The sequence below is a fragment of the Solanum verrucosum genome, unplaced genomic scaffold, assembly GCF_900185275.1.
Source record: "Solanum verrucosum unplaced genomic scaffold, falcon-dt-bn FXZP01000287.1, whole genome shotgun sequence".
Taxonomy (NCBI): Eukaryota; Viridiplantae; Streptophyta; class Magnoliopsida; order Solanales; family Solanaceae; genus Solanum; species Solanum verrucosum.
In genome coordinates this window covers 1,230,354-1,251,599 of record NW_026020292.1, presented here as the reverse complement: position 1 = coordinate 1,251,599, position 21,246 = coordinate 1,230,354, and the positions used below count along the sequence as shown (strand labels likewise).

Genomic DNA, 21,246 nt, shown 5'->3' with positions numbered 1-21,246 from the left:
GTTGATTTACTTGGTCATTGCATCAGGTCATGTAATTTAGTTCAACATTTTAGATTTATCATGTTCATTATACTAGACTTGTGATACATGTCTGAGTGCATGTAAAGTATTGACGCATATCCTTGTGCGCTATATTATTTTATAATATAGGCTCAGATGCTCAACATTCCGCTCATGGTTAGTACGAATTTCAATCAGCTTAGTAGCAATATTGGTGGGTCCTCATTTTTCGAGCCTATGTTATTTTTCTTTATTTCAGTTATTCAATTTTCAGACAATTAGAGTTAACTAGGGGATTGTCCCAATAACTCATCTTACTAAAGGCTTTCATATATTAGTTTTCAGCTTAATGAATTGACTTAGGACGAATTCCAGTTTGATTATTAAGTTAAGACTTGGATTTCTTTTATCCTTCAGGCTCAACTTCCACATAGATTATTTCAGTGTATATGTATGAATCTTAATGTCATGTCATACTACTAGTTAGCTTTGGGTCACTCGTGACTCTAACTACCGTGTAATAATTTAGGGATAGTCTCAAATTGTGACATTAATATCAGTTGAAGTCAAGTTAAAGAACACGTTAATGTATTATACCTTGAAGATAAGTGAAACTTAAATATGTATATACATAATACTACATACTTACATACATACATACATACATACATACATACATACATAATGCATGTAATATTAAAATAACAATCATAAAAATAGAGAAAATATATCAAATTACTTTTGAACTTGACAACAAAACTTATTTCATTTAACTACACATACATTTAAATACCTCATTAACAACTTTGAAGTGAATTAAATGTCACCTTAAGTTTATAATACCACTCTCATCCCGCGCTTCATAACTATTTAAGCACCACATCATAGTTATGTCGGCACCACGTCATTAATCTTACTTTTTCTTAACTTATTCATCATTTTTTCTTATAAACTTTTTGAAATTATTTTACACTAATTAATTAATTTAAAATTCATTTTCTAAAATGAAAATTCAAAATGTGGATCCATTTTCATCCCTCCACCCCCTCTCTTTCTTTCTTCTTTCTCGCTCTTTACCATTTTCAGCCCTTCACCGCTCTCTTTTTTTCTTCACTATTTAAATATATATATATATAGAGAATGAACCATTACAAATTTACAATACTCATGCCCCCTATAGAGAAGGATCCATTACAAATTTACAATACTCTTTGCCCCCCCCCCCCCCCCCTCCAGTCTGTCCCTTGGGAGAATGAATTTTCTTGAAAATAATTTTTTCTTGTCAACGATAAATCCATATTATTAACATCACAAATAATAATTAAAAAAAAAAACAAAAATAGGTCAGTTATAATCCTAGAAAATTTATATTTGTGAAATCGACATCAACAATATGATGTTAGTGTTAGATTTTGTGAATTACTAAGGGATTGATGGAATGGAGGTAGTGGGCAGAGTTGGAAATGAAGATGGAGGAAAAGGTGACTAAGGAGGAGTTTGTGCTTCAATGGAGAAGAAGTTATATTTGGAAAAGCAATTATTAAAAAAAAAAGATTAAAAGTTTTTGGATATTAAGAAAATTCACATATTTTTTTATAAGTTAATATATATAAAAATAATAATATTTAAAGTTTAGTTATATATTGACTAGTAAAAAAAAAATCATGAGTACGATTTTATACATTTAGTTTTTTTTATAAAAAATCATGGGCTTTAGAAGAGCGAGTGCGCTCACTATGCCACGTCAATCCTTATGGGTATATTTAAATCACTTGAGAATTGTTAAAAAGATATTTAAATGCCCGTATAATTAAAGTATTAAAGTAAGATTTGCTATCAAATTTGAGGGTGATTTTATTTTTTATCTCTAGAAAATAATATTAGATTTTACAATAAACTTCTACAAGAATAGTCTACTTATAATATTAATGAACTTAAACAAAAATATATAAACACATAGGTTTAAAAATAAAACATTATATATATTAAAAGATGTGACATAAATTAGGCTTTAAAATGGTAAAAAAAAATTCAGAGGATAATATTTATATATATATATATATATATATGACTCCATTCATATTTATCTTTTTTTTCTCTCTTTTTAGGGATTTTTGATATTTAAATATTTTGATTAATGTTTTATTCTTTATCTATAATTAATGTAATTAAATTATATCAACATTTATTAGTAAAAAAGAATCAACCCTCCGTCTCCCCCCACGTCTAAAGATCATGATTAATTCATTAAATCTTCTTATACAATTTTTTAACTTTTCATCTTTTCTTTTAATTATTATTTATACTCTTTTTTTTTTGTCAATAAACGTTTTTTCTGTCTCAAAATCAATTGGGGAGGTGAAGTCAATGTCTCCTTTCATAATAATTCCTATAAATCTCTAACTATTTATGCCATAAAGAAATACTTTATGTTCACAAATTGCTTCCTTTTTTATGGGATTGTTTAGGCAGTACAGGTTATTTGTTTTTGTTTGAAAATATTAATATTATATAAGATTTTAATAATGATATTTTGTGTCATACTTTTATCATTACCATTTTAGATGATTATTTTACTGTTTTGCTATTTTATAGATTCTTGAATTTATTTGGTTTGCTATTTTATAAATTCTTGAACTTATTTGGGAAAAAAAATATTAGACTTGTATTTTTTTGAATTTTGATTTCTCAATTTTAATAATGATATTGTGCATCTTACTTTCATCATTACCATTTTAGATGACTACCTTTTCAATTGTTTTGCTATTTTAGATTCTTGAAATTTATTTGGTTTGCTATTTATAAATTCTTGAATTTATTTGGAACAAATTATCATATTTGTATAATTGTATTTTGTCATGTTTCCATATTGCTTAATTCTTTTGTTTAATTATATTCTAATCTAATGTCGTTTTTTATTTAAATTTTGATTTCTCAATTGATGAGTTAAATTTCATTTCGGATTATTTTCACATTAATGTGTAAAATACCATTTTTTTCTAATTCATATTATATCATGTTGCGGATTATTACAATGTATATTATTCTACTTTTTGTTTTAATGTTGATTTTAGGGGTAAGTACAAAAGATGGATGGAGTTTTCACATTAATAATCGTTTATCAATAATTTTGACTTTGTTTTCTATACGCATACTTATATTGTTGATTAATTGTAATTTGATGACTTTTCTTTATAATACATGTTGAAAAGCATTATAAAAAAATTTCTTAAATATAGAATCTTAATACTTTTCTTTTATTTCAAACAATTTCTTTAAGGAAGAGGTTTTGAGGCTAATATATATATATTAATTAAATACTTTGGACCAGTGGTCCGTTTATTTCTCTTCACCAAAAAGTCATACAAACAATCAGAAAATAAGCCCAAAATAAGAAATGTTCAGCTGACCCATATTAGGAAGTTCAAGACTAGCTAAGTACTAGTCTTCCCCTAAAATAGGGTTTCTTAATTAGAGCTTCCCATAAATCCCAATCCTACTCTCCGCCGCTCCTATGTTTCTTGTTCCCTTCTCCTTGTCGTTGCTCATTTTCTTTCTCTGGTCATTAATGTGCTCCATCCGTGGTTGTGGAAGTGTTGTATTAGCTAACAAAGGTATTTGTTTTTTGATGTTGTTCCACCTCTAACTAAACTAGCAACTAACTTCATCTTTTTTCCAGATGTGAAATCCGGTGGAGGCGTTTGTAGTTCAAGATGAACTTTTTGTTGGGATTTAACCATGACACTCCTCCTGAAGGCTTTGAGGTATATCGACCTGCTGGATCGAGTCTTCACTTCCAGTGATTTATTGGTTTGAGATCCCCCACTTTTTGCTTGTCCTTTTTTGTGAGTTGAGGTAGCTCTAGGCTAGAAAGCTTCAATACAACTAGATCGTCTCTTAGAAGACAAAAATCTGATCTGTACATATTATCGTTGTGTATTTCTGATTTGTAACTGCACTTAGCGTAGCTTATTGGGTTAATCCTCCTTGTTTTAATTCTCAATGACGGAATTTGTTGTTTGTCTACGTTAATGTTCCGTCTTCCTTTGCTTGGTAGATTGTAGAAACTTCTTACTTCTATCTTCTCTGCTTGATCTAGGGCTATATTTGCTAGATAGTCTGCGAACTGATTAGCTTCCTAAAATATATTCCTTATTTGAACTTGTTTCCTTGATATATTCTGTTGTATGTCCTCTATCTTTTCCATTTGTGATCAATGCACGTTTCACTGCTTTAGAAATATGTGTTTGAGTGTCAATGAGTCAGTTTCCAGTATAATTTTCTTAAAGTTATGAGTATCACAAAACTGCGTCGCTTTCAGTACCCTTATAATTTCAGCCTCCATATTTGTTGCATCCCCTATGGTTTGGGCATCTGCATATATTATCTCTCTCTTGTTGTCTTTTATGTTGAAGCCATATGAACTTTGTCCAAGATTTCCCCTGCATGCACCATATGTATTACATTTCACCCATCTTATTACTGGTTTTTCCCGGTACACTATTTTATAGTATAGTATTGGCTTGTAAATACTAAGAGTGGTAAGTATGTCCATCCAATCCTGAGATCTTCCTCTAACCCAATGATATTTTACTTTCATTAGAATTTGGATTGTGTGTTGACATTGCCCCAGTATTCTAGCATATGCCACCTCTTTTCCATGTTTTCTAGCATTCCTCTTTTTCCATAACTCCCACAAAATAATTGTTGGTATTGCCTTGAGGATTTGCTTCTCCTTACACTGTCTTGGCCAGTCCCACCAAATAGTAATAAGTTGTTGCAAGTGAACTCCTTCGATGCTAATACATGTATATGAAACAAAGTGTTTCCATAGCTTTTGGGCTATGGGAGTTGTTTGAAAAGGGTGTTGCATTGTTTCCGCCTCTCCCACATTATAGTGGTAACATTTGGATGCCACATGTACTTTCATTCTTTTAAGAACATCATCTGTGGGAATTCGCCTTCGCTATACCCTCCAAAGAAAGAAGGAGATTTTAAACGGTAGCCCCTTGATCCATATATTATTCATCCATTCTTTCTCTTCTCCTTTCTGCCTTGTTAACTGAAAAGCTGATCTAACAGTGAAATCTCCTTGATTATTTCCTATCCACCATGTCTTGTCTGATTCAACCATGCTCATATTGGGATTAATAGTCTCCAGAATGTATTCCACCATTTCCTGAGATAACAATTGACTTAGTCTTATGTTCCATTGCCCATTATGGATCATCTCTTTAACCTCCACTTCTTTCTCTACTCCTTTTAATTTCTGTATAATATAGAGCACCTTGCTTAGTCCAGTTTTTCAGCCAGAAACTAGCAGTACCTTCCTTCTGTTGCCTACATATTTCATGCTCCACATCTTCTCTGATTGTTGCCATTTCCCTCCAGACCTGTGATACACCTCTATTTTGAGCCATTATGGGATGATGATTCTTACAATACTTATTTCACATAAATGTGCCCCACAAAGATGTCTGAGTTCTAAAAATCCACCACCGTCTAGCAAATAGGACATTAAATATATCATAGAGGGATTTGAAGCCTAATCCTCCCTCACTTTTTGGGTAGCACATATCCATCCAAGTTACCCAATGTTTACCTCTTATTCCAGCATAGTTTCCCCAGAAGAAATTAGTAAAGAGCTGATGAATTTGGTCTATAACACTTTTTGGTGGAGACATAGTAGATAACATGTAGATTGGAATCGATTGCAGTACATGATTTATCAATATATATTTTCCACCAAATGATAGGAACCTGTTCTGTCATGAGAATATTCTAGCAGCAATCATGTTTTATTAAACCCTCAAAGTAGCTTCTTTTCTTTCTTCCATAGTATATAGGAATAGGAGAACCTAGATATGTGAACGAGAAGTTACCAGGCCTAATCCCAGTAAATTTTCTCAGTCATACTGTGATAATCAAAGGAGTCTTGTCATGTAGGTAGAAAAAGTTCTTTTCCTTGTTAATCATCTGACCCGATACCCTTTCATAATCCCTCAATACCTTCATCATTTGGATCACTGAATGCCTGTCTCCTGAGCCAAATAAAATTTTATCATCAACATATGCCAGATGATTAATTTTAGGGCTCCATTTGGGCATTCTGAATCCTCTAAAAGACTCCTGATCATTGAGTTGATTGAGGCTTCTGGATAATACCTCAGCAACCATGATGAACAAAGTTGGAGACAGAGGATTCTCTTGTTTTAGTCCTCTAGTTGAGTGAAAGAAATCATGGCTTTGTCCATTAATTAGTACCGAGTACCAATTTGCAGAAATCAACCGTCAAACCATATCTATTATCATCTCTGAAACCAAACTATCGTAGGACTTTAGTTAGGAATATCCACGCCACTCTATCATATGTTTTAGCCATATCCAACTTCACCACTACATTAGCCTCCTTGCTTCTTAAGTGTATATCCCTGATAATTTCCCGAGCCAATAATACCTTCTCCGTGAATTTGCATCCGAAAAAGACAAGTCTTATGCATTTATTTTATTTATAACTTAAAGTGTTTATTCTAATTTTTATACTTATTACTATATCATAACTTTATAAAAAAACGTATTTAAATGGATAAAAGCATCTTAATGTTCAATTATTACTACTTTAATACTTTCTCTGTCCAATAATAGTTGTTCACTATTGACTGGACACACCTTTAAAAAGTAGTAAATGATAGGGATAATTTACCAAACTATCGCTATTAAATATTAGTCATCCAAATGATTAAAATTCATTAAATCCAACTAAAAGAATTATGTCAGCTATAAAAACTCTTAAACTTTTCAATCCAATAACTACATTCTTAGATTCACAAGAAATCCAGTACATTTTTTCCTTGAAAATAAATTATGGTGTCAAACTTCTGATAGCTTTCAACTCAATAATTTTGATCGTTATATCTTCAATCTTCACTTTTGAATCTTCAATATTCCGTTTTGAAGCTCGAACCTTTTTATCCACAATATTGGAGCCTTCAAATTTAGTAGGCGTTTGGCCATGCGATATCATATCACGATATGATGTCGTGAGATGAAATCAGCGTTTGGACATGCGATTTTACACTGATTTCATCTCACGCTTTCATATCATGAGAGGTGATATCATATTCTCCAAAAACCATGATATGGAATCACCATGTGATTTCATATCATGATTTGAGATATTTTAATACAATAATTGATCCATGAGTTTATATTTTGTTAAAACAACCCCACATTTATATCTACTAACCATTTGTTTCATATGTAAATAAAATTTATAATGACATCATTACTTTTTAAAATTTATTATTCTCACCAATATAAAATTTATTATCACTTTAAATTTGGTGAATATAAATGATAAAGTAGAAATTCATTTGGTGAATATAAATGAGAACAAAGGGAGTAATACTTTTTTTATTTTTCATAATAATAAAAAACGTCTTAATCTTATGACTAAGCATAATATTGATAAAAGACAATTTTCATTGGCGGTGCCGCACTTTCTTAATCTTAGTATTTGCAAAATGTTCGTTCACATGATTGAAGGATATCAAGTCCAATTGATTGAGGACTTAGGAAAATTTGATCAATTAGTTATTAATATTTAGTCAAGTGGACTAGTTTTAATTTTTTTGATTAAATTTTATTAGAAGTGATTTTGACTCAAACTTGTGGTAACTATTTAAAATTTCGTTATTCAATAATATTTAACTATTGATTTTTCTTGTAAATAGTTAGAAGTTAGTGATGTTTGTTAATTTTTATCTTAGTGCATTTAACTTCTAAGTTAATATTTACTCACTAATGTATGTTTTTTTTCTACTTTATAGGTTATTTGTAAGAGTAGTTGAGAGATATGAACATATCAAGTACAATTTATGTTCAATTTTTTTTAATTAAATTAAAGTTAGATGAAACAATTATTTAACTGAAGAACAAATAACTTTGTAATCATTTATTATGCGATTTTATAATTTTTGTTTATTTGATAAGATTGAATAAACAATTGGGGTTATTTTAATAGTTTTACAACTTATGGGATTTTTATGTTTATGAGAAAATATACAACACAAAAATTCCATATCGCATGTCCAAACAAACCTTCAATTTCATCTCATGATTCCATATCATGATACCATATCATGATTTCATATCATGATATCATATCGCATGGCCAAACGGGCATAACATTAGAACTTTTAAGGGTTTTTTTTCCGGATACATTATCAAGCTCTTTTTTGTCTCTCTTTTTATTTCTTTAAAAATTATGCTTATAATATTATTGACAATTGAGAAAATTCTAAAGAAGTAATGCATATAGCAGAAAGAGTATTAGGCACTGAAATGGAAGGACATGTTTTAATAATAAATGTGATTGGCTATTTATTAGATGTTGAAATGAAAATCTAACTTTGACTTATAATTCCAAAGTGTTGGGAAATGAATTCAATAATCTGATTTAGTAAGGGTAAAATGGTAGAAATAGGTAAATTATCCATGAATTTCATAAAGTGGAAAAATATTATTGTTCATCTAAAATTTTAGATGGACAATAATATTTTTCCACTTTATGAAATCCATGGATAATTTACCCGTTTCTATCCATTTTACCCTTACTAAATCATATTTTTGAATTCATTTCCCAATACTTTGGAATTATAAATCAAAGTTAGGCTTTCAATATTTAATATATAGCCAAGCACATTTATTATTAAAATACGTCATTCCATTCCAATACCTAATACTCCTTCTGCTACTTGCATTACTTCTTTAAAATTCTCTCAATTGCCAATGATATTATAAACATAATTTTTTGAAGAAATAGAAAAGAGCTTGATAATGTATCAAAAAAAATCTTAAAAGTTCTAATATTGTTAAAGTTGAAGGTTCCAATATTGTGGATAAAAAAGTTCAAGCTTCAAAAATGAATATTGAAGATTCAAAAGTGAAGATTGAAGATATAAGGATCAAAGTTATTGAGTTTGAAAGCTATTAGAAGTTTGACATCATAATTTATTTTCAAGGGAAAACATACTTGATTTCTTGTGAATCTAAGAATATAGTTATTGGGTTGAAAAGTTCAAGAAGCTTTTATAGTTGACACAATTCTTTTAGTTAGATTTAATGAACTTTAATCATTTGGATGACTAATATTTAATAGGAATATTTGGTAAAATCACCCTTATCATTTACAATTTCTTAAATGGAGTGCCAAATTAATAATGAACAACTATTATTAGATAAAGAGAGTAAAATTATGTGTTAAAATGAGTTAGAGTTTAGCATTTAATTTATTTGAATTTGACAATCGCACCAAATATTATTTTAAAAAAATCATGATTTTAACATTTCTTTTTACATTGCGTGAAGCACGGCCATGTTTAGTAGTTTAAATATCTAACTAGTAATATGTTTACTAGTTTAGGATGATTTTGATTCACTACATCTACTTTAATATTTATGAAATTATGATGACGATTGCAAAATGACCTCCAAATTAAATTCACATGAAATGCAAATTAAGTTTTCCCCTCTCGCTATCACATCTTATATATACAACACCAGCCTTAGAAGCTGAGTCTACACTTTTGAGCTTTCTTTCAGAGAGCTAAAACTCATTTTTATTTATGATTTTTTTCTGGGATCGCCGGAAAATCAAGATTCTGGTAACTCAAGTAGTTAATTAAAGAAAATAAAGTATTTTCGTAATTCAATATATATATATATATATATATATAAGTTAATTAAATGGCGAAAGGTCGAAAGCTGACCATCAGTATGAGTGAAAGGTATTTAGGAAGTTACAGTTACAATCATGCAAATCAAACAGTCAACGAAACATCGGAATTTGGAGAAGATGATGTTTGGTCAACCGTTGATGATATGGTGGTCAACGGTGGCGACGATGATCATTTGATGAACGGCGCTTGTAATTCACGCGCGACCGCAGAGAGTGACGTCGGAAGTTTTAGGAGCAGCCGACGCCAAGCTGGAGGAGGAGGCGGCTTGTCATTGGCCTTTGATGATGATGCAGGTAAAGCCACGTCATCATCTCGGATCATTCATCAATTTCGTGGACAAGACAGCCTGGCAGCGCAGTCTCCACGTGGACACCACATGGCGTCCTCGGCTCCCGTGAATGTTCCTGATTGGTCAAAGATATATCGAGTTGACTCGGTTGAGTCATTTCATGACTCAGACGATGGTGTTGATGATCATGAGTTGGATATGGTTCCGCCACATGAGTATTTAGCTCGTGGATATGGTAGGTCACGAAAATCAACAACCGATTCGATGTTTGAAGGCGTGGGAAGGACATTAAAGGGTCGGGACATGAGTCGAGTTCGAGATGCAGTGTGGAGTCAGACCGGGTTCAATGGCTAAGTCGATTCATCAATAATCATATATATAGTTGTTTATCGTTAGTGTAATTTTTATTTTATTTTTTTGTTCTTTGGGCAATGATTCAAGCCGAATGAATATAGTTTCAGTGAGTCAACCAGGCTGTGATTGAGCCCAGTTATATGATTTGATGTTTTCCTTCTCTATATATTTTAATTTGTTTGATTTCCTTATTTTTAAAATTTTATTATAATAGTGTCTTTTTTTATTTTACAACTCTTTACAAAATATGTTTAGAATCACATGATTAAATGATATTTGATATGTTTCTAGTTTCAAATCACAAATTTTTTTTTTTTTTTTTTTTATCAAATAAAAATCAGACAAACAAAATAAAACAATATTTAGATAAAGAATTTATGGAGTCCATCTCTGCATCAAGTCACCAATGACTCCCACCTTCATATTGGTTTTTGGACAGTCATAGTGTTGTAGGAAAAGAAATGGAAAAGGAAATAAAGAATAGATTAAAGTACAAAAGATATATAATTGCATATTGGAAATACAGTCTGGTAATTGTAACATCATATTTATTAGGTGTGTGTAGGATTTCAATTATATCATAAAATCTTCTTTTATCTTTTTGGTTCACCCCATTAAAATTATTCGTCCTATTCCAATTTAGATGATATAATTTGATTAATTACGATTTTTACAAAAAAATAATTTTTTAAATTTATGAATTTAAAATAAGTTATAAATATTTATATAATTACAAATACTCTTATTAAGAATTAAATGTAAAATGTTAAATTTAAATCTATATTTAAAAATAACATTTTTTTAAGCTAATTCCGGAAAAAAATTGTACACCGTATAAATTGCAACAAAAGGAAATAGAAAAGGAGAAAAAAAGAAGATAGCTATCTATAAAATTGATTGATCGGCTATCACTTGTCAAATGTCAAATAATAACCCAATAGAAAAGCTAACATAAATGTATGAGTTATGACGTATGATATAGGAGTATATTGTTAAAATGTCCTAATCAAATGATTTTTATATTTATATTTATTATAGAAGATCCCAATTTCATATTGAGAAAATAACTTTAAAAAGCTTGCATTTGATGATATTTTGCTCCTTCCTATATTTTTAATTATCAAATATTAATTCCTTAATGTAAATTAGCTTAAACATGTCTTATCTTGAAATGGTTAGCTAGTATTATAATGACGTAGATTATTTTGTAATGAAGCTACTTAAATAGTTAGATGACAATTTCAAATAATTGCCACTAAAGTAAACAAGGTGTGTGGGACATGAATGCAATAATTAATACACAGAAGGTGGAGCTTAATTATTGTTAAGTAGTATGCGTTTTTTGGAAAAAGCCATTACGAATGATTTTTTTTCTTTCTAGGAAGATAATATTTTTAAAATGAGAAACATAATATTTTTATTGTAAATAAGAAAGTAAATTTCACAAGTGTCACTCTACATTAATGGTGTTCTCCACTCTCAAATGCACACCTCGTCTCTATATCCCACCACCTTAGGCTGATTTGTTTTGTCCAATGAATCACACGACCAACAAAATGTATGTGAGGCTCACCCTATTGTCACATCCTTTGTCTTTTTACTAAGTACACGTGTGACACTTGACAACTTGCTTAAGTTCTTGCACCTCTTGCTCAGATTTTGCTATGTCAAGTGTCATGTCCCGCTACTTCACAGTTCAAATTCGACACCGAAATAAGGGAGAAGAATCTAGAGTTGTGGGGAGGTTAGTAGAAGATTCTAGAACTCCCTTGAGAATTTCCAAGAAGGCTTAAGAATTCCCTAGAATATGTAGAGAATTCTAGAATGGGACCAAAGTATAATTATTAGAGGGACTTATAAAGTAAATATTATTTGCACTTTAATTCCTAGGTTGTAGTATAAATAAATGGGGCATTCATTTGTAAGGCATCCAAGCTTGAAGCAAGCAATCAAGCAAGTTGTAAGCAATCTTCCAAGCAATAAAAAATCTTCTTCCAAAAGCTCTCTAATCTTTCTAAGTCTTTCTTTCCATTCTCTTAGCGATCTAGCTTCAAAGGGCTTACTTGAGCTTACAAGATCGTGAGAGATTCGTGAGTAAGTTGTCAAGTGCCGCACGGAACATTAGTGAATCTCTAAGTCCATGACAACGTGGTATCAGAGCAAAGATTTGTCACTAAGAGAATGGCTAACGAAGGAGACGTAAACGCCGCTAGTACCACCAATAATACGTGATAGTTTAGGTATGAAACTCACACTCTCAATAGTTTATGTATGAAACTAAAAAAAAATAAAAAAAATAATTTAGGTGTGTTTTTCACAATTATCTCTTTTTAAAAATACAATTAAGTTCTTCACAACATACTAAAGTTGTCGGAGAATTTTTCTTTTTCTTTTCATTTATTTTACTCAAATACTTAACTTGAAATTCACTAATGAGGTTTTTTTTATATGCATATTTAAGGATTTAATTTAGGCAACAAAGGTACAATTTAAATTAGAATTTTTAAATAAATAAATAATTTAATTACCCTCTCCTCAATTATCCACATCATATCCTATTCTAACCCTACACCCACCCCCACCCCACTCGGCCCTCTGCTTTAGTTCTCCAACATTATGACTTCCACCCCTACCCCCAACCCCAACCCACTTCAGTTCTCCAACAGTTGTGGTTGTTTTGTTTTAATTTATTATTTATATTAGCATATGTATCCGCGCGTTGCGCAGATAATATTAAAGAAAGTAATTATGTTATACATCATGTGTTCAAATTTTTTAATGTAAATTAGTATATCAATGAGTGAAACCTATTAACGTATGAGTTATTATGAGATGATTTGCAAAGCAAGTTTTTCTGTACTTCTTGACACATCTTGAATACTTATAATTTATTAAAAAAGATCAAATATGATACAAATTTATCATAAAATTCTCAAGTTGCAAAGAATATACATCAACTTTAAAATCTAAAATTAATATTATAAAAATATTACATAAAAAAATTTAAGCATGATAGGAATTTAATTAAAAACATAGCATTTAAAAAATATTAAATTAAAAAATTTATATAATGAAAATAATAATAAAATATTAGTTGATCATTTTCTCAGCCTATTTATCACTCCACTTAAATAATCTTAGTCATGCATTTTTTTAAACAAAATTAAAACTAATAAATACGCTCAATCGATTTAGTAATTTAAAGTAAAATTTGAAATAATGAGGCACTTGACTACTCAAAATCATCAACAACTAACATTATCTCTTTTATTTTAATTTTATATTTTAATTTAATTTTTTTTAATTCAATGATAAATTATTTTTTGTGTGTAGTAAGTGATAGTTAAATTGTAGCGTTAAAACTTATTTTAAGACTAATAATTGTAATTAATTATTAGTAGGTTGAGGAAATACTCAAAATGAAAGTCAAGTAGTCTATTGATTTAGTTGCCTATAATTATTTCCTCTTAATATAATATACGCTATAAAAAGGGAGGCATGAACGTGTTTGCTATAAAGGAGGAGCAAAATTGAGCAAATATTTTGGATTAGTCTGACAATAAAATAATTTATTTCAATTAAAATTTTGGTTATATTGTGCATGCTTGACGGTATTTTGAATTATTATAAATCAGTTTTTTATGTTATTTTTTTGTTTTAGATTTTTTTCTGAAAAACATTTGATGGATAATTACTTTATATAGGAAAAATTGATTGAAATGTAGCTTTATCTAGTATAGAGTTAGTTTACAATCCAAATTTTAAAAAATCAATGGTAACTTCCCATTCAAATTCAAAATTCGAAAAATTAATTATATTTAGTAAAATTTATCGTTATCAGTAAGCTAATTTTAATAAACTTTATCTTTCAATTTTTTTTTATATTTTTATATTTAGAGAAATAAAAATATTTGATAGAAAATTAGTTTATATAGGAAAAAATAAATTGAAATTTGCTTTATCTTAGTATAGAGTTAGTTTTTGATTCAAATTTTAAAAATCAATTGTAACTTCCCATTCAAATTCAAAATTAAAAAAAGTAATTATATATAATAAAATTAATCTTTATCTGTAAACTAATTTTAATAAACTTTATCTTTCAATTTTTTGTATATATTTTTATATGTAGAGAATAAAATAAAATTTTTGATGAAAAATTAGTTTATATAGGAAAAAATAGATTGAAATTTGGCTTTATCTAGTATGGAGTTAGTTTTCGATTCAAATTTTAAAAGATTATTAGTAACTTCCCATTCAAATTCAAAATTTTAAAAATTAATCATATTTAGTAAAATTTATCTTTATTTCTACACTAATTTTAATAAACTTTATCTTTCAATTTTTTTTTAAATATTTTTATAGTTGCAATATAAAACTATACTAAAAAATAAGTATTAAAATTGGTTGACGTCCAAATTTGAAATTTTATCTTTGAATTTAAATAAATACTATATAAAGAACATAAAAATTTGCCAAATAATACTAATAATAATTTTTGGGAATTTTTCACATTTTTATTAATAAATAATAATAATAATTTTTTTATTACTAAAAATAATAAATAATTTATTATTAATTATTAATATAAATATGAAAACTCCCCCCCCCCCCCAAAAAAAAAAAAAAAAACAAAAAGAAATAACACACTCTATAACCTATCCTATTATACATATATATATATAGAGAGAGAGAGAGAAGATTTCAATTTTTTTTCGTAAAAATTATTTTTGTGGTGCTAACACATAGGCGCTATCACATTTCCTATAATATATATTATTATTATTATTATTATATTATTATTATTATTATTGTTATTATTATTATTATTTAAAAATTTATAAAGAATGATAATTAGCTGTGAAAAGTTAGTTTAAATATTTTATATAAAAAAATGATAATTACCCAAAAAATAGAGTCCGTACGTATTAAAAATGTATATAGCTTAAATATCTAATTGAGAAAATTTGCAAGATGGACAAATAAAATTTAACACCTTTATAATAAAATCTCGTTGCACAACCCACATATCTTAAATTTCATTTGAAATCAATAAAAACAATTATTAATATTGATTTTTTATAAATAAAAAATTGTGAATATTAAATTATTACTAATTATTAATTAATCTAATTATGTATTACTATTTGGATGAATGGCAAATGTTTCCATTATTTACAGTTTTCCGTTCTTTCCCTTTTAATAATTAATAATATTATGCTTTTCCTTTTTACATTTTACTGTAAAAAATAAAAGTATACTCATTATAATAACCAATTATGATTTTAAAAATAATAACTTTACGCATTATTAAAAATATTTGTATGAAAATGAAACAGTATTATTATTTTATTATATATAGAAGAGTGAGAAACAAAGACAATGAGTGCCTATACATTTACAAAATTTGAATTATTTTTTTCTATATTAATAAAATATTAGAAATGTGTTAAGAAAATGAATACCTTTACATATAGGAAAGTATATTCAAATGTATGACTTTCATCTCAACTTCGCCAAAAGTATATAAAATTTGGCCTCTCCATTCTCAAATTTTCTTCCTCAATAATTTTCTTCTTTATTGTAATTTGAATATGATTGATATTTCTTTATTCTAAGAAGTCCAACTACATGTTATTAGATTTTATTGCAACTCATCAATTATAAACAATATCAAAACAATACATGAATTAGAATCAAACTCTCTAAACTGAAACAAAGTACAATTCAAGTTATGAAATATGAATCAGTTTGTTATTCTTCCTTGAGAATTTTTTATCTGCATTTATTTTCTCCCCTTTTTTCTGTTTATCTTCTTTTCTATCATTCTTTCTTTAATTCTCTTCTATTTGTTTGTTAACTTGAAAAGAACAATTTTTTAACAAATGTTAGTAAGGATTTATATAAATAAATAAATTGCATGACGATGTAGATCAACTTTCAATTTATAATTCAAACTTTCAATTAATATTAAAATCAAATGAATAAAATTAGAATAAAGAAAATGAATTCAAGTTTGGATACAATAAGAAAAAAATATTAATCTATAATACGATCATCACTCATCTGCATATAAATTTCTCCTTCTTCAACTACATATATTCAACACCAAAATTGTTTGATCCCATCTTCATTAAACGATCTTCTTTCTTTGATTTTTTTTTTAAAAAAATCAACTGATCATCTTGATGATCTAGAGTTTTCAATATAAAGTACAGTTATTGTTAATGTAGCAACATAAAACAAAAGAAAAATAGAGGAACTATGCAAACACTTACCTTTCCATGAATGAATGATAAGGATTATTGTTGCTTTGACTCTCCTTTATTGAGATGCATTTTTTTTTTCACCAGAAAACTAAAGAAAATACTGACTGAATTATATTGTTAAGTTTACTGAATGATACAGTTGAATTTGTTGGGAATAGGAAGTTAAGCAAATGGGTGAGGAATTTTAGGGACAATTATTTGTAGTTGAAATTTTATTTTTTATTTTTAAAATATATTTTTTTAAAAATGAATAGATAATTAGATAGATTTAGAGATTGTGTAGAAGTGGGAGTGTAACTGTGTATTGAACAGTTTTTAAACCGCAAATTTAAATTTAAATATTAATTAGTAAAAATAATTTTATAAGAAAATACATCAAATTTTCTAATTGGTTACTTAAGTTTTTTGTATGTTGAATTTTTTTTTTAAAGAGTAGATGTTTATATAATAAAAATTAATTAAAGTTTTAAATTATTCCAGGAATGAAATGGTAACATAAAAATTCTTATAATTTTATGTTTGTATAATAATATATTTATTTACAATTTTGTGCATTGCATAAATATTGCTTTTAAAGTTAATAAACGGTAACTTTAAACTATTTTATATAACTGCTTTTTTTTATATAAAAAAAATGTTTTATATTTTTATTTTATTTTTTAAAATTGAATATATTATTTAAATTAACAAAAGATAATTAAGTTATTTAAATTGAATTTATTATTTAAATTAACTAAAGATAATAAAATTCAAGAAAAATTATAGTGCTAACACGTGTCATTCTTATAATTTTATGTTTGTATAATAATATATTTATTTACAATTTTGTGCATTGCATAAATATTGCTTTTAAAGTTAATAAACGGTAACTTTAAACTATTTTATATAACTGCTTTTTTTTATAAAAAAAAAAATGTTTTATATTTTTATTTTATTTTTTAAAATTGAATATATTATTTAAATTAACAAAAGATAATTAAGTTATTTAAATTGAATTTATTATTTAAATTAACTAAAGATAATAAAATTCAAGAAAAATTATAGTGCTGACACGTGTCATTTTTTCTTCTCCTATTATATATATATATATATATATATATATATATATTAACTAAACGTTTATTAAAGAAGATCATCAAACTTGGTGGGATTTTTTTTACCGTATTTAATAAATATTCATTAAACTAAATGTTCAGTTAAAATATCATCAAACTTTGTGGGAATTTTTTTTACCGTATTTAAGTTATAATTTTTTTTATAAAATAAAATTAAAAACAGTTTTCAGTTACATGGGACTAATTTTCAAAACTATTTTTAAATGATTTATATTTAATTATTTAAAAATACGATTTTTGTGGTCTTGACACGTAGGCGTTTTTTCCTCTCCTAATATAGATTTTTAAATTTTAAATTAATTAATTTTGATAATTCATAAACTATAACTTCTACTGTTATTAAATTTATTTTTTTTAAAATTAGATAGTTAGCATTTTATTAGGAACAAACATATTTAATTTATTAAAAAAAATAATCAATACAACAGTTTTAACGTAAACATTTTAAAAATGATTTCTAATTTATGTTTTTTTTAAAAAAAATTCTGGTTTTTAAATTGTTATTTATTATTTAATATTTCTACTAATTTTGTGGTACTGACACGTATGCGTTTTTTCTTCTCCTATTATATATAGATAGATCTTTTAAGTATATATTATAAAGACAAAAAAAATTAGTTAACTCTTTAAATTCTATCGGTGCCACATAAATAAGGTAGAGAAAGTAACATGTATTATTTGAAAACGGCCGTAACAAGGACTATAAATCTCGATAATTAGCAGTTTGAAATATTTTAAAACATATACAAAAATTGGTTGACTTCTGAAATTTTATTTGTACCACATAAATTGGGACAAATGAGTTATATATATATTATTTGAAAATTACATAAACATACTGTAAATTATAATAATTAACAACTTAAAATATTTAAAATACATGAAAAAAAGTTTGATTGACTCTCAAATTTCAATTAGTACAACATAAATTGAAAATGAGGAAGTAATATATATTATTGAAAATAATATAAAAGGTACTATAAATCACAATAATTAATAACCTAAAAGATAAAAAAAAATCATATAAAATACTTGGTTGACTCTTTAGTTCCCTGAGTACCGCATAAATTGGGATAGAGCAAGTAACATATATTATTTAAACATGACGTAAAAAATACTATAAATCATATTAATTAATAGCTTAAAATCTAAAAACCATATTAAACTTTAATTGACTTTTCAAATTTTATCTATATCACATAATTTAAGAAAAAAAAATAATATTCTCTCCATTTTAATTTTGTGATTCTAAATTAAAGTTACATCATATGTATCAAAATGTCAATTACCTATTTAGATTAATTGAATAGAGGCAAAATTCAGCTTGAAGCATCTTGTGCCAACGCTGTCACAGTTATTAGGATAGAGGCAAATCCAAGATTTGGAGGTTAGGGATGTCATATCATCTAAATAGGTAAATTAAAATTAAAATTATTTAGTTTTTTTTCCCTATAAAATAAATTGATTAAATATGCATATTTAGTATTTTGCTATTTTCTTTTAACTATTCTAATATTAAAAATATACACCTAATAGTTTATTTTTTGATATTCTTTTTTTTTTAGGGAATAAGAGACCTTATTCTCTGTAACTTTGAGAAAACAAGAGGTTTTTCACCTTAAAAAATCAAATTTGTATACATCATCTAATACCATATAGTTGAAAAAAATAAAAATTATAGCTTCAAGCGAGTTATCTCCACTTTAAATATTGAAAAGCCTTTAAATTCAGATGCTTTAACATAATAATATCCATCAATTTTAAAATTATTTTTTTCAAAAAATACTATTTAAACATATTTTTATTAATATCTATGTGACGTTCAAAATTTAATATTGACTCTCACGTACAAAATTAAGCCCTTTGCCTGTTGCACCATTCAACATATGGTTCACTGGTGGCAAGTATATGTTATACTTATATACACATATATATACAAAGTTTTAACCGAGGCAACCACCCATACACATAGATCCGCCCCTATTAGGATTCACGGTCTGTTTCTTTTTTTGAGCAAATGAATTTCTGAAAATTCGGATGGAGGAGTTTTGATAATGGAAAATTTGAGATATTTGCATTGAGGAGGAATTTGTAAATGAAATGGAAGATTTGTATGTAAATGAGGCCTTTGGGACTAGTATACTATAATGATCATCTGCCATGGTGTGTCCCATTCTCCCTCCAGAATACATTTTCTTTTTTTCCAGGGCCAATTTTTGCATACCTCGACTAATTCTATAGGATACCTATCATCTCAATCACTACGTCACGCCCTTGGGTGCCTTGCCTCCGGAATACATACTTTTTGTTGTACGTCTTGTATTCCTAAGATACTTAGAACAAAACTTTGAAGAACTTGTTAAGACACAATAAAGTTTAAGAACTAGTAGAGAAACTAGAATCAGAAACAAATTAGATAAAATATACGAAATATTTTTTTTCTTAAAGAAGAATTGTTGTCAATCTGTGTTTAAAGAATCTTACTGATTTCAACAAACTTTGCAGAAACACGAAGTTACCAAAGTTTAATGAACCAGTGAAGAACAGAAGAACATAAATTAATTCACAAATCTAAAATCTGTAACACATACCAGAATCTGGAAAAACAGAAAGAAGATCAAGCCCACTGAATGCACAGTGTCCCCTTAAGGAAATTATTCCCCTCTAGTATCCAAGGTTTGATTTGGAATATGTCATCCCAGGATAGAATGATCTCAATCACCAGTGTATTGATACCCAAAACGCTGGTGTCAGCGAGCCACTCAACGACAGTAAAGTACACTTAGAATACTAGATTTAGTAGTAGAAGAAGTCCAAAAAAATTATTTTAAAATGAGAGGAAATCCCTCAATTTATAGAAAACAGAGGGTAGTGTGAAAAGGTTCTTATTGTGCCTTACCGGAAAGGTCACAAACCTTTGAAAAGTCACAATCTTTCGAAAAGGTCACCACCTTTCATAAAAGTCACAACTTTTCATAAAAGTCACAACTTTTTCATAAAAGTCGCAATTTTTCATAAAAGTCACAACTCTTCGTAAAAGTCGCAACTTTTCATCAAAGTCACAACTCTTCATAAAAGTCGCAACTCTTCATTTTTCATTCACACCTTTTAAAACCCAACACTTTTAACCACTAATGTGATCTATTCCATGCATAATGTCCACATGATAATAGCAGAAAATATTGGCTTTAACATTCGTCTGCAGGGTGTTTTCCACCAACTAATGTTCATCTTGACAAGTTGATTTGAAGTATGAAGAAATTTGAAAAATTTACAGTCAAGATGCCTTTTTTAGTCTTGCTTTTGCTGGAGTTTGGTCAACGTGCGCGCAAACTATCCTTGACACCACATTTATAAATCAAAATGCACTCCCTAAGGAGAATTGTGTTTTATGTTGCAGTCTGGTGCAAAGGTAACCCGAGCTTCTCCAAAAAAAATATATCCTTCTTTTGGTTGGTTTATTCAGATTTAATTCCTTAAAT

The 21,246-nt window shown here is 27.6% G+C and overlaps 1 protein-coding gene and 1 long non-coding RNA gene across 2 annotated transcripts; both read left to right on the top strand.

Moving 5' to 3' along the window:
- Positions 1-3,419: 3,419 nt before the first annotated feature.
- Positions 3,420-4,056, top strand: LOC125834599 (uncharacterized). The gene is made up of 2 exons (XR_007443366.1): positions 3,420-3,614; positions 3,680-4,056. It is a non-coding gene; the product is annotated as an uncharacterized LOC125834599 (long non-coding RNA).
- Positions 4,057-9,678: 5,622 nt separating this feature from the next.
- On the top strand, positions 9,679-10,558 carry LOC125834586 (uncharacterized). The gene is made up of 2 exons (XM_049513726.1): positions 9,679-9,708; positions 9,739-10,558. Exon 2 carries the CDS (start codon positions 9,748-9,750, stop codon positions 10,381-10,383), a length of 636 nt encoding a protein of 211 aa, XP_049369683.1. The 5' UTR covers positions 9,679-9,708; positions 9,739-9,747; the 3' UTR covers positions 10,384-10,558.
- The last annotated feature ends 10,688 nt before the right edge of the window (positions 10,559-21,246 follow it).

Bases quoted from the DNA above. Each gene is read 5' to 3' on its own strand.
- LOC125834586 (XM_049513726.1), top strand. From the start codon at position 9,748: ATGGCGAAAGGTCGAAAGCTGACCATCAGTATGAGTGAAAGGTATTTA.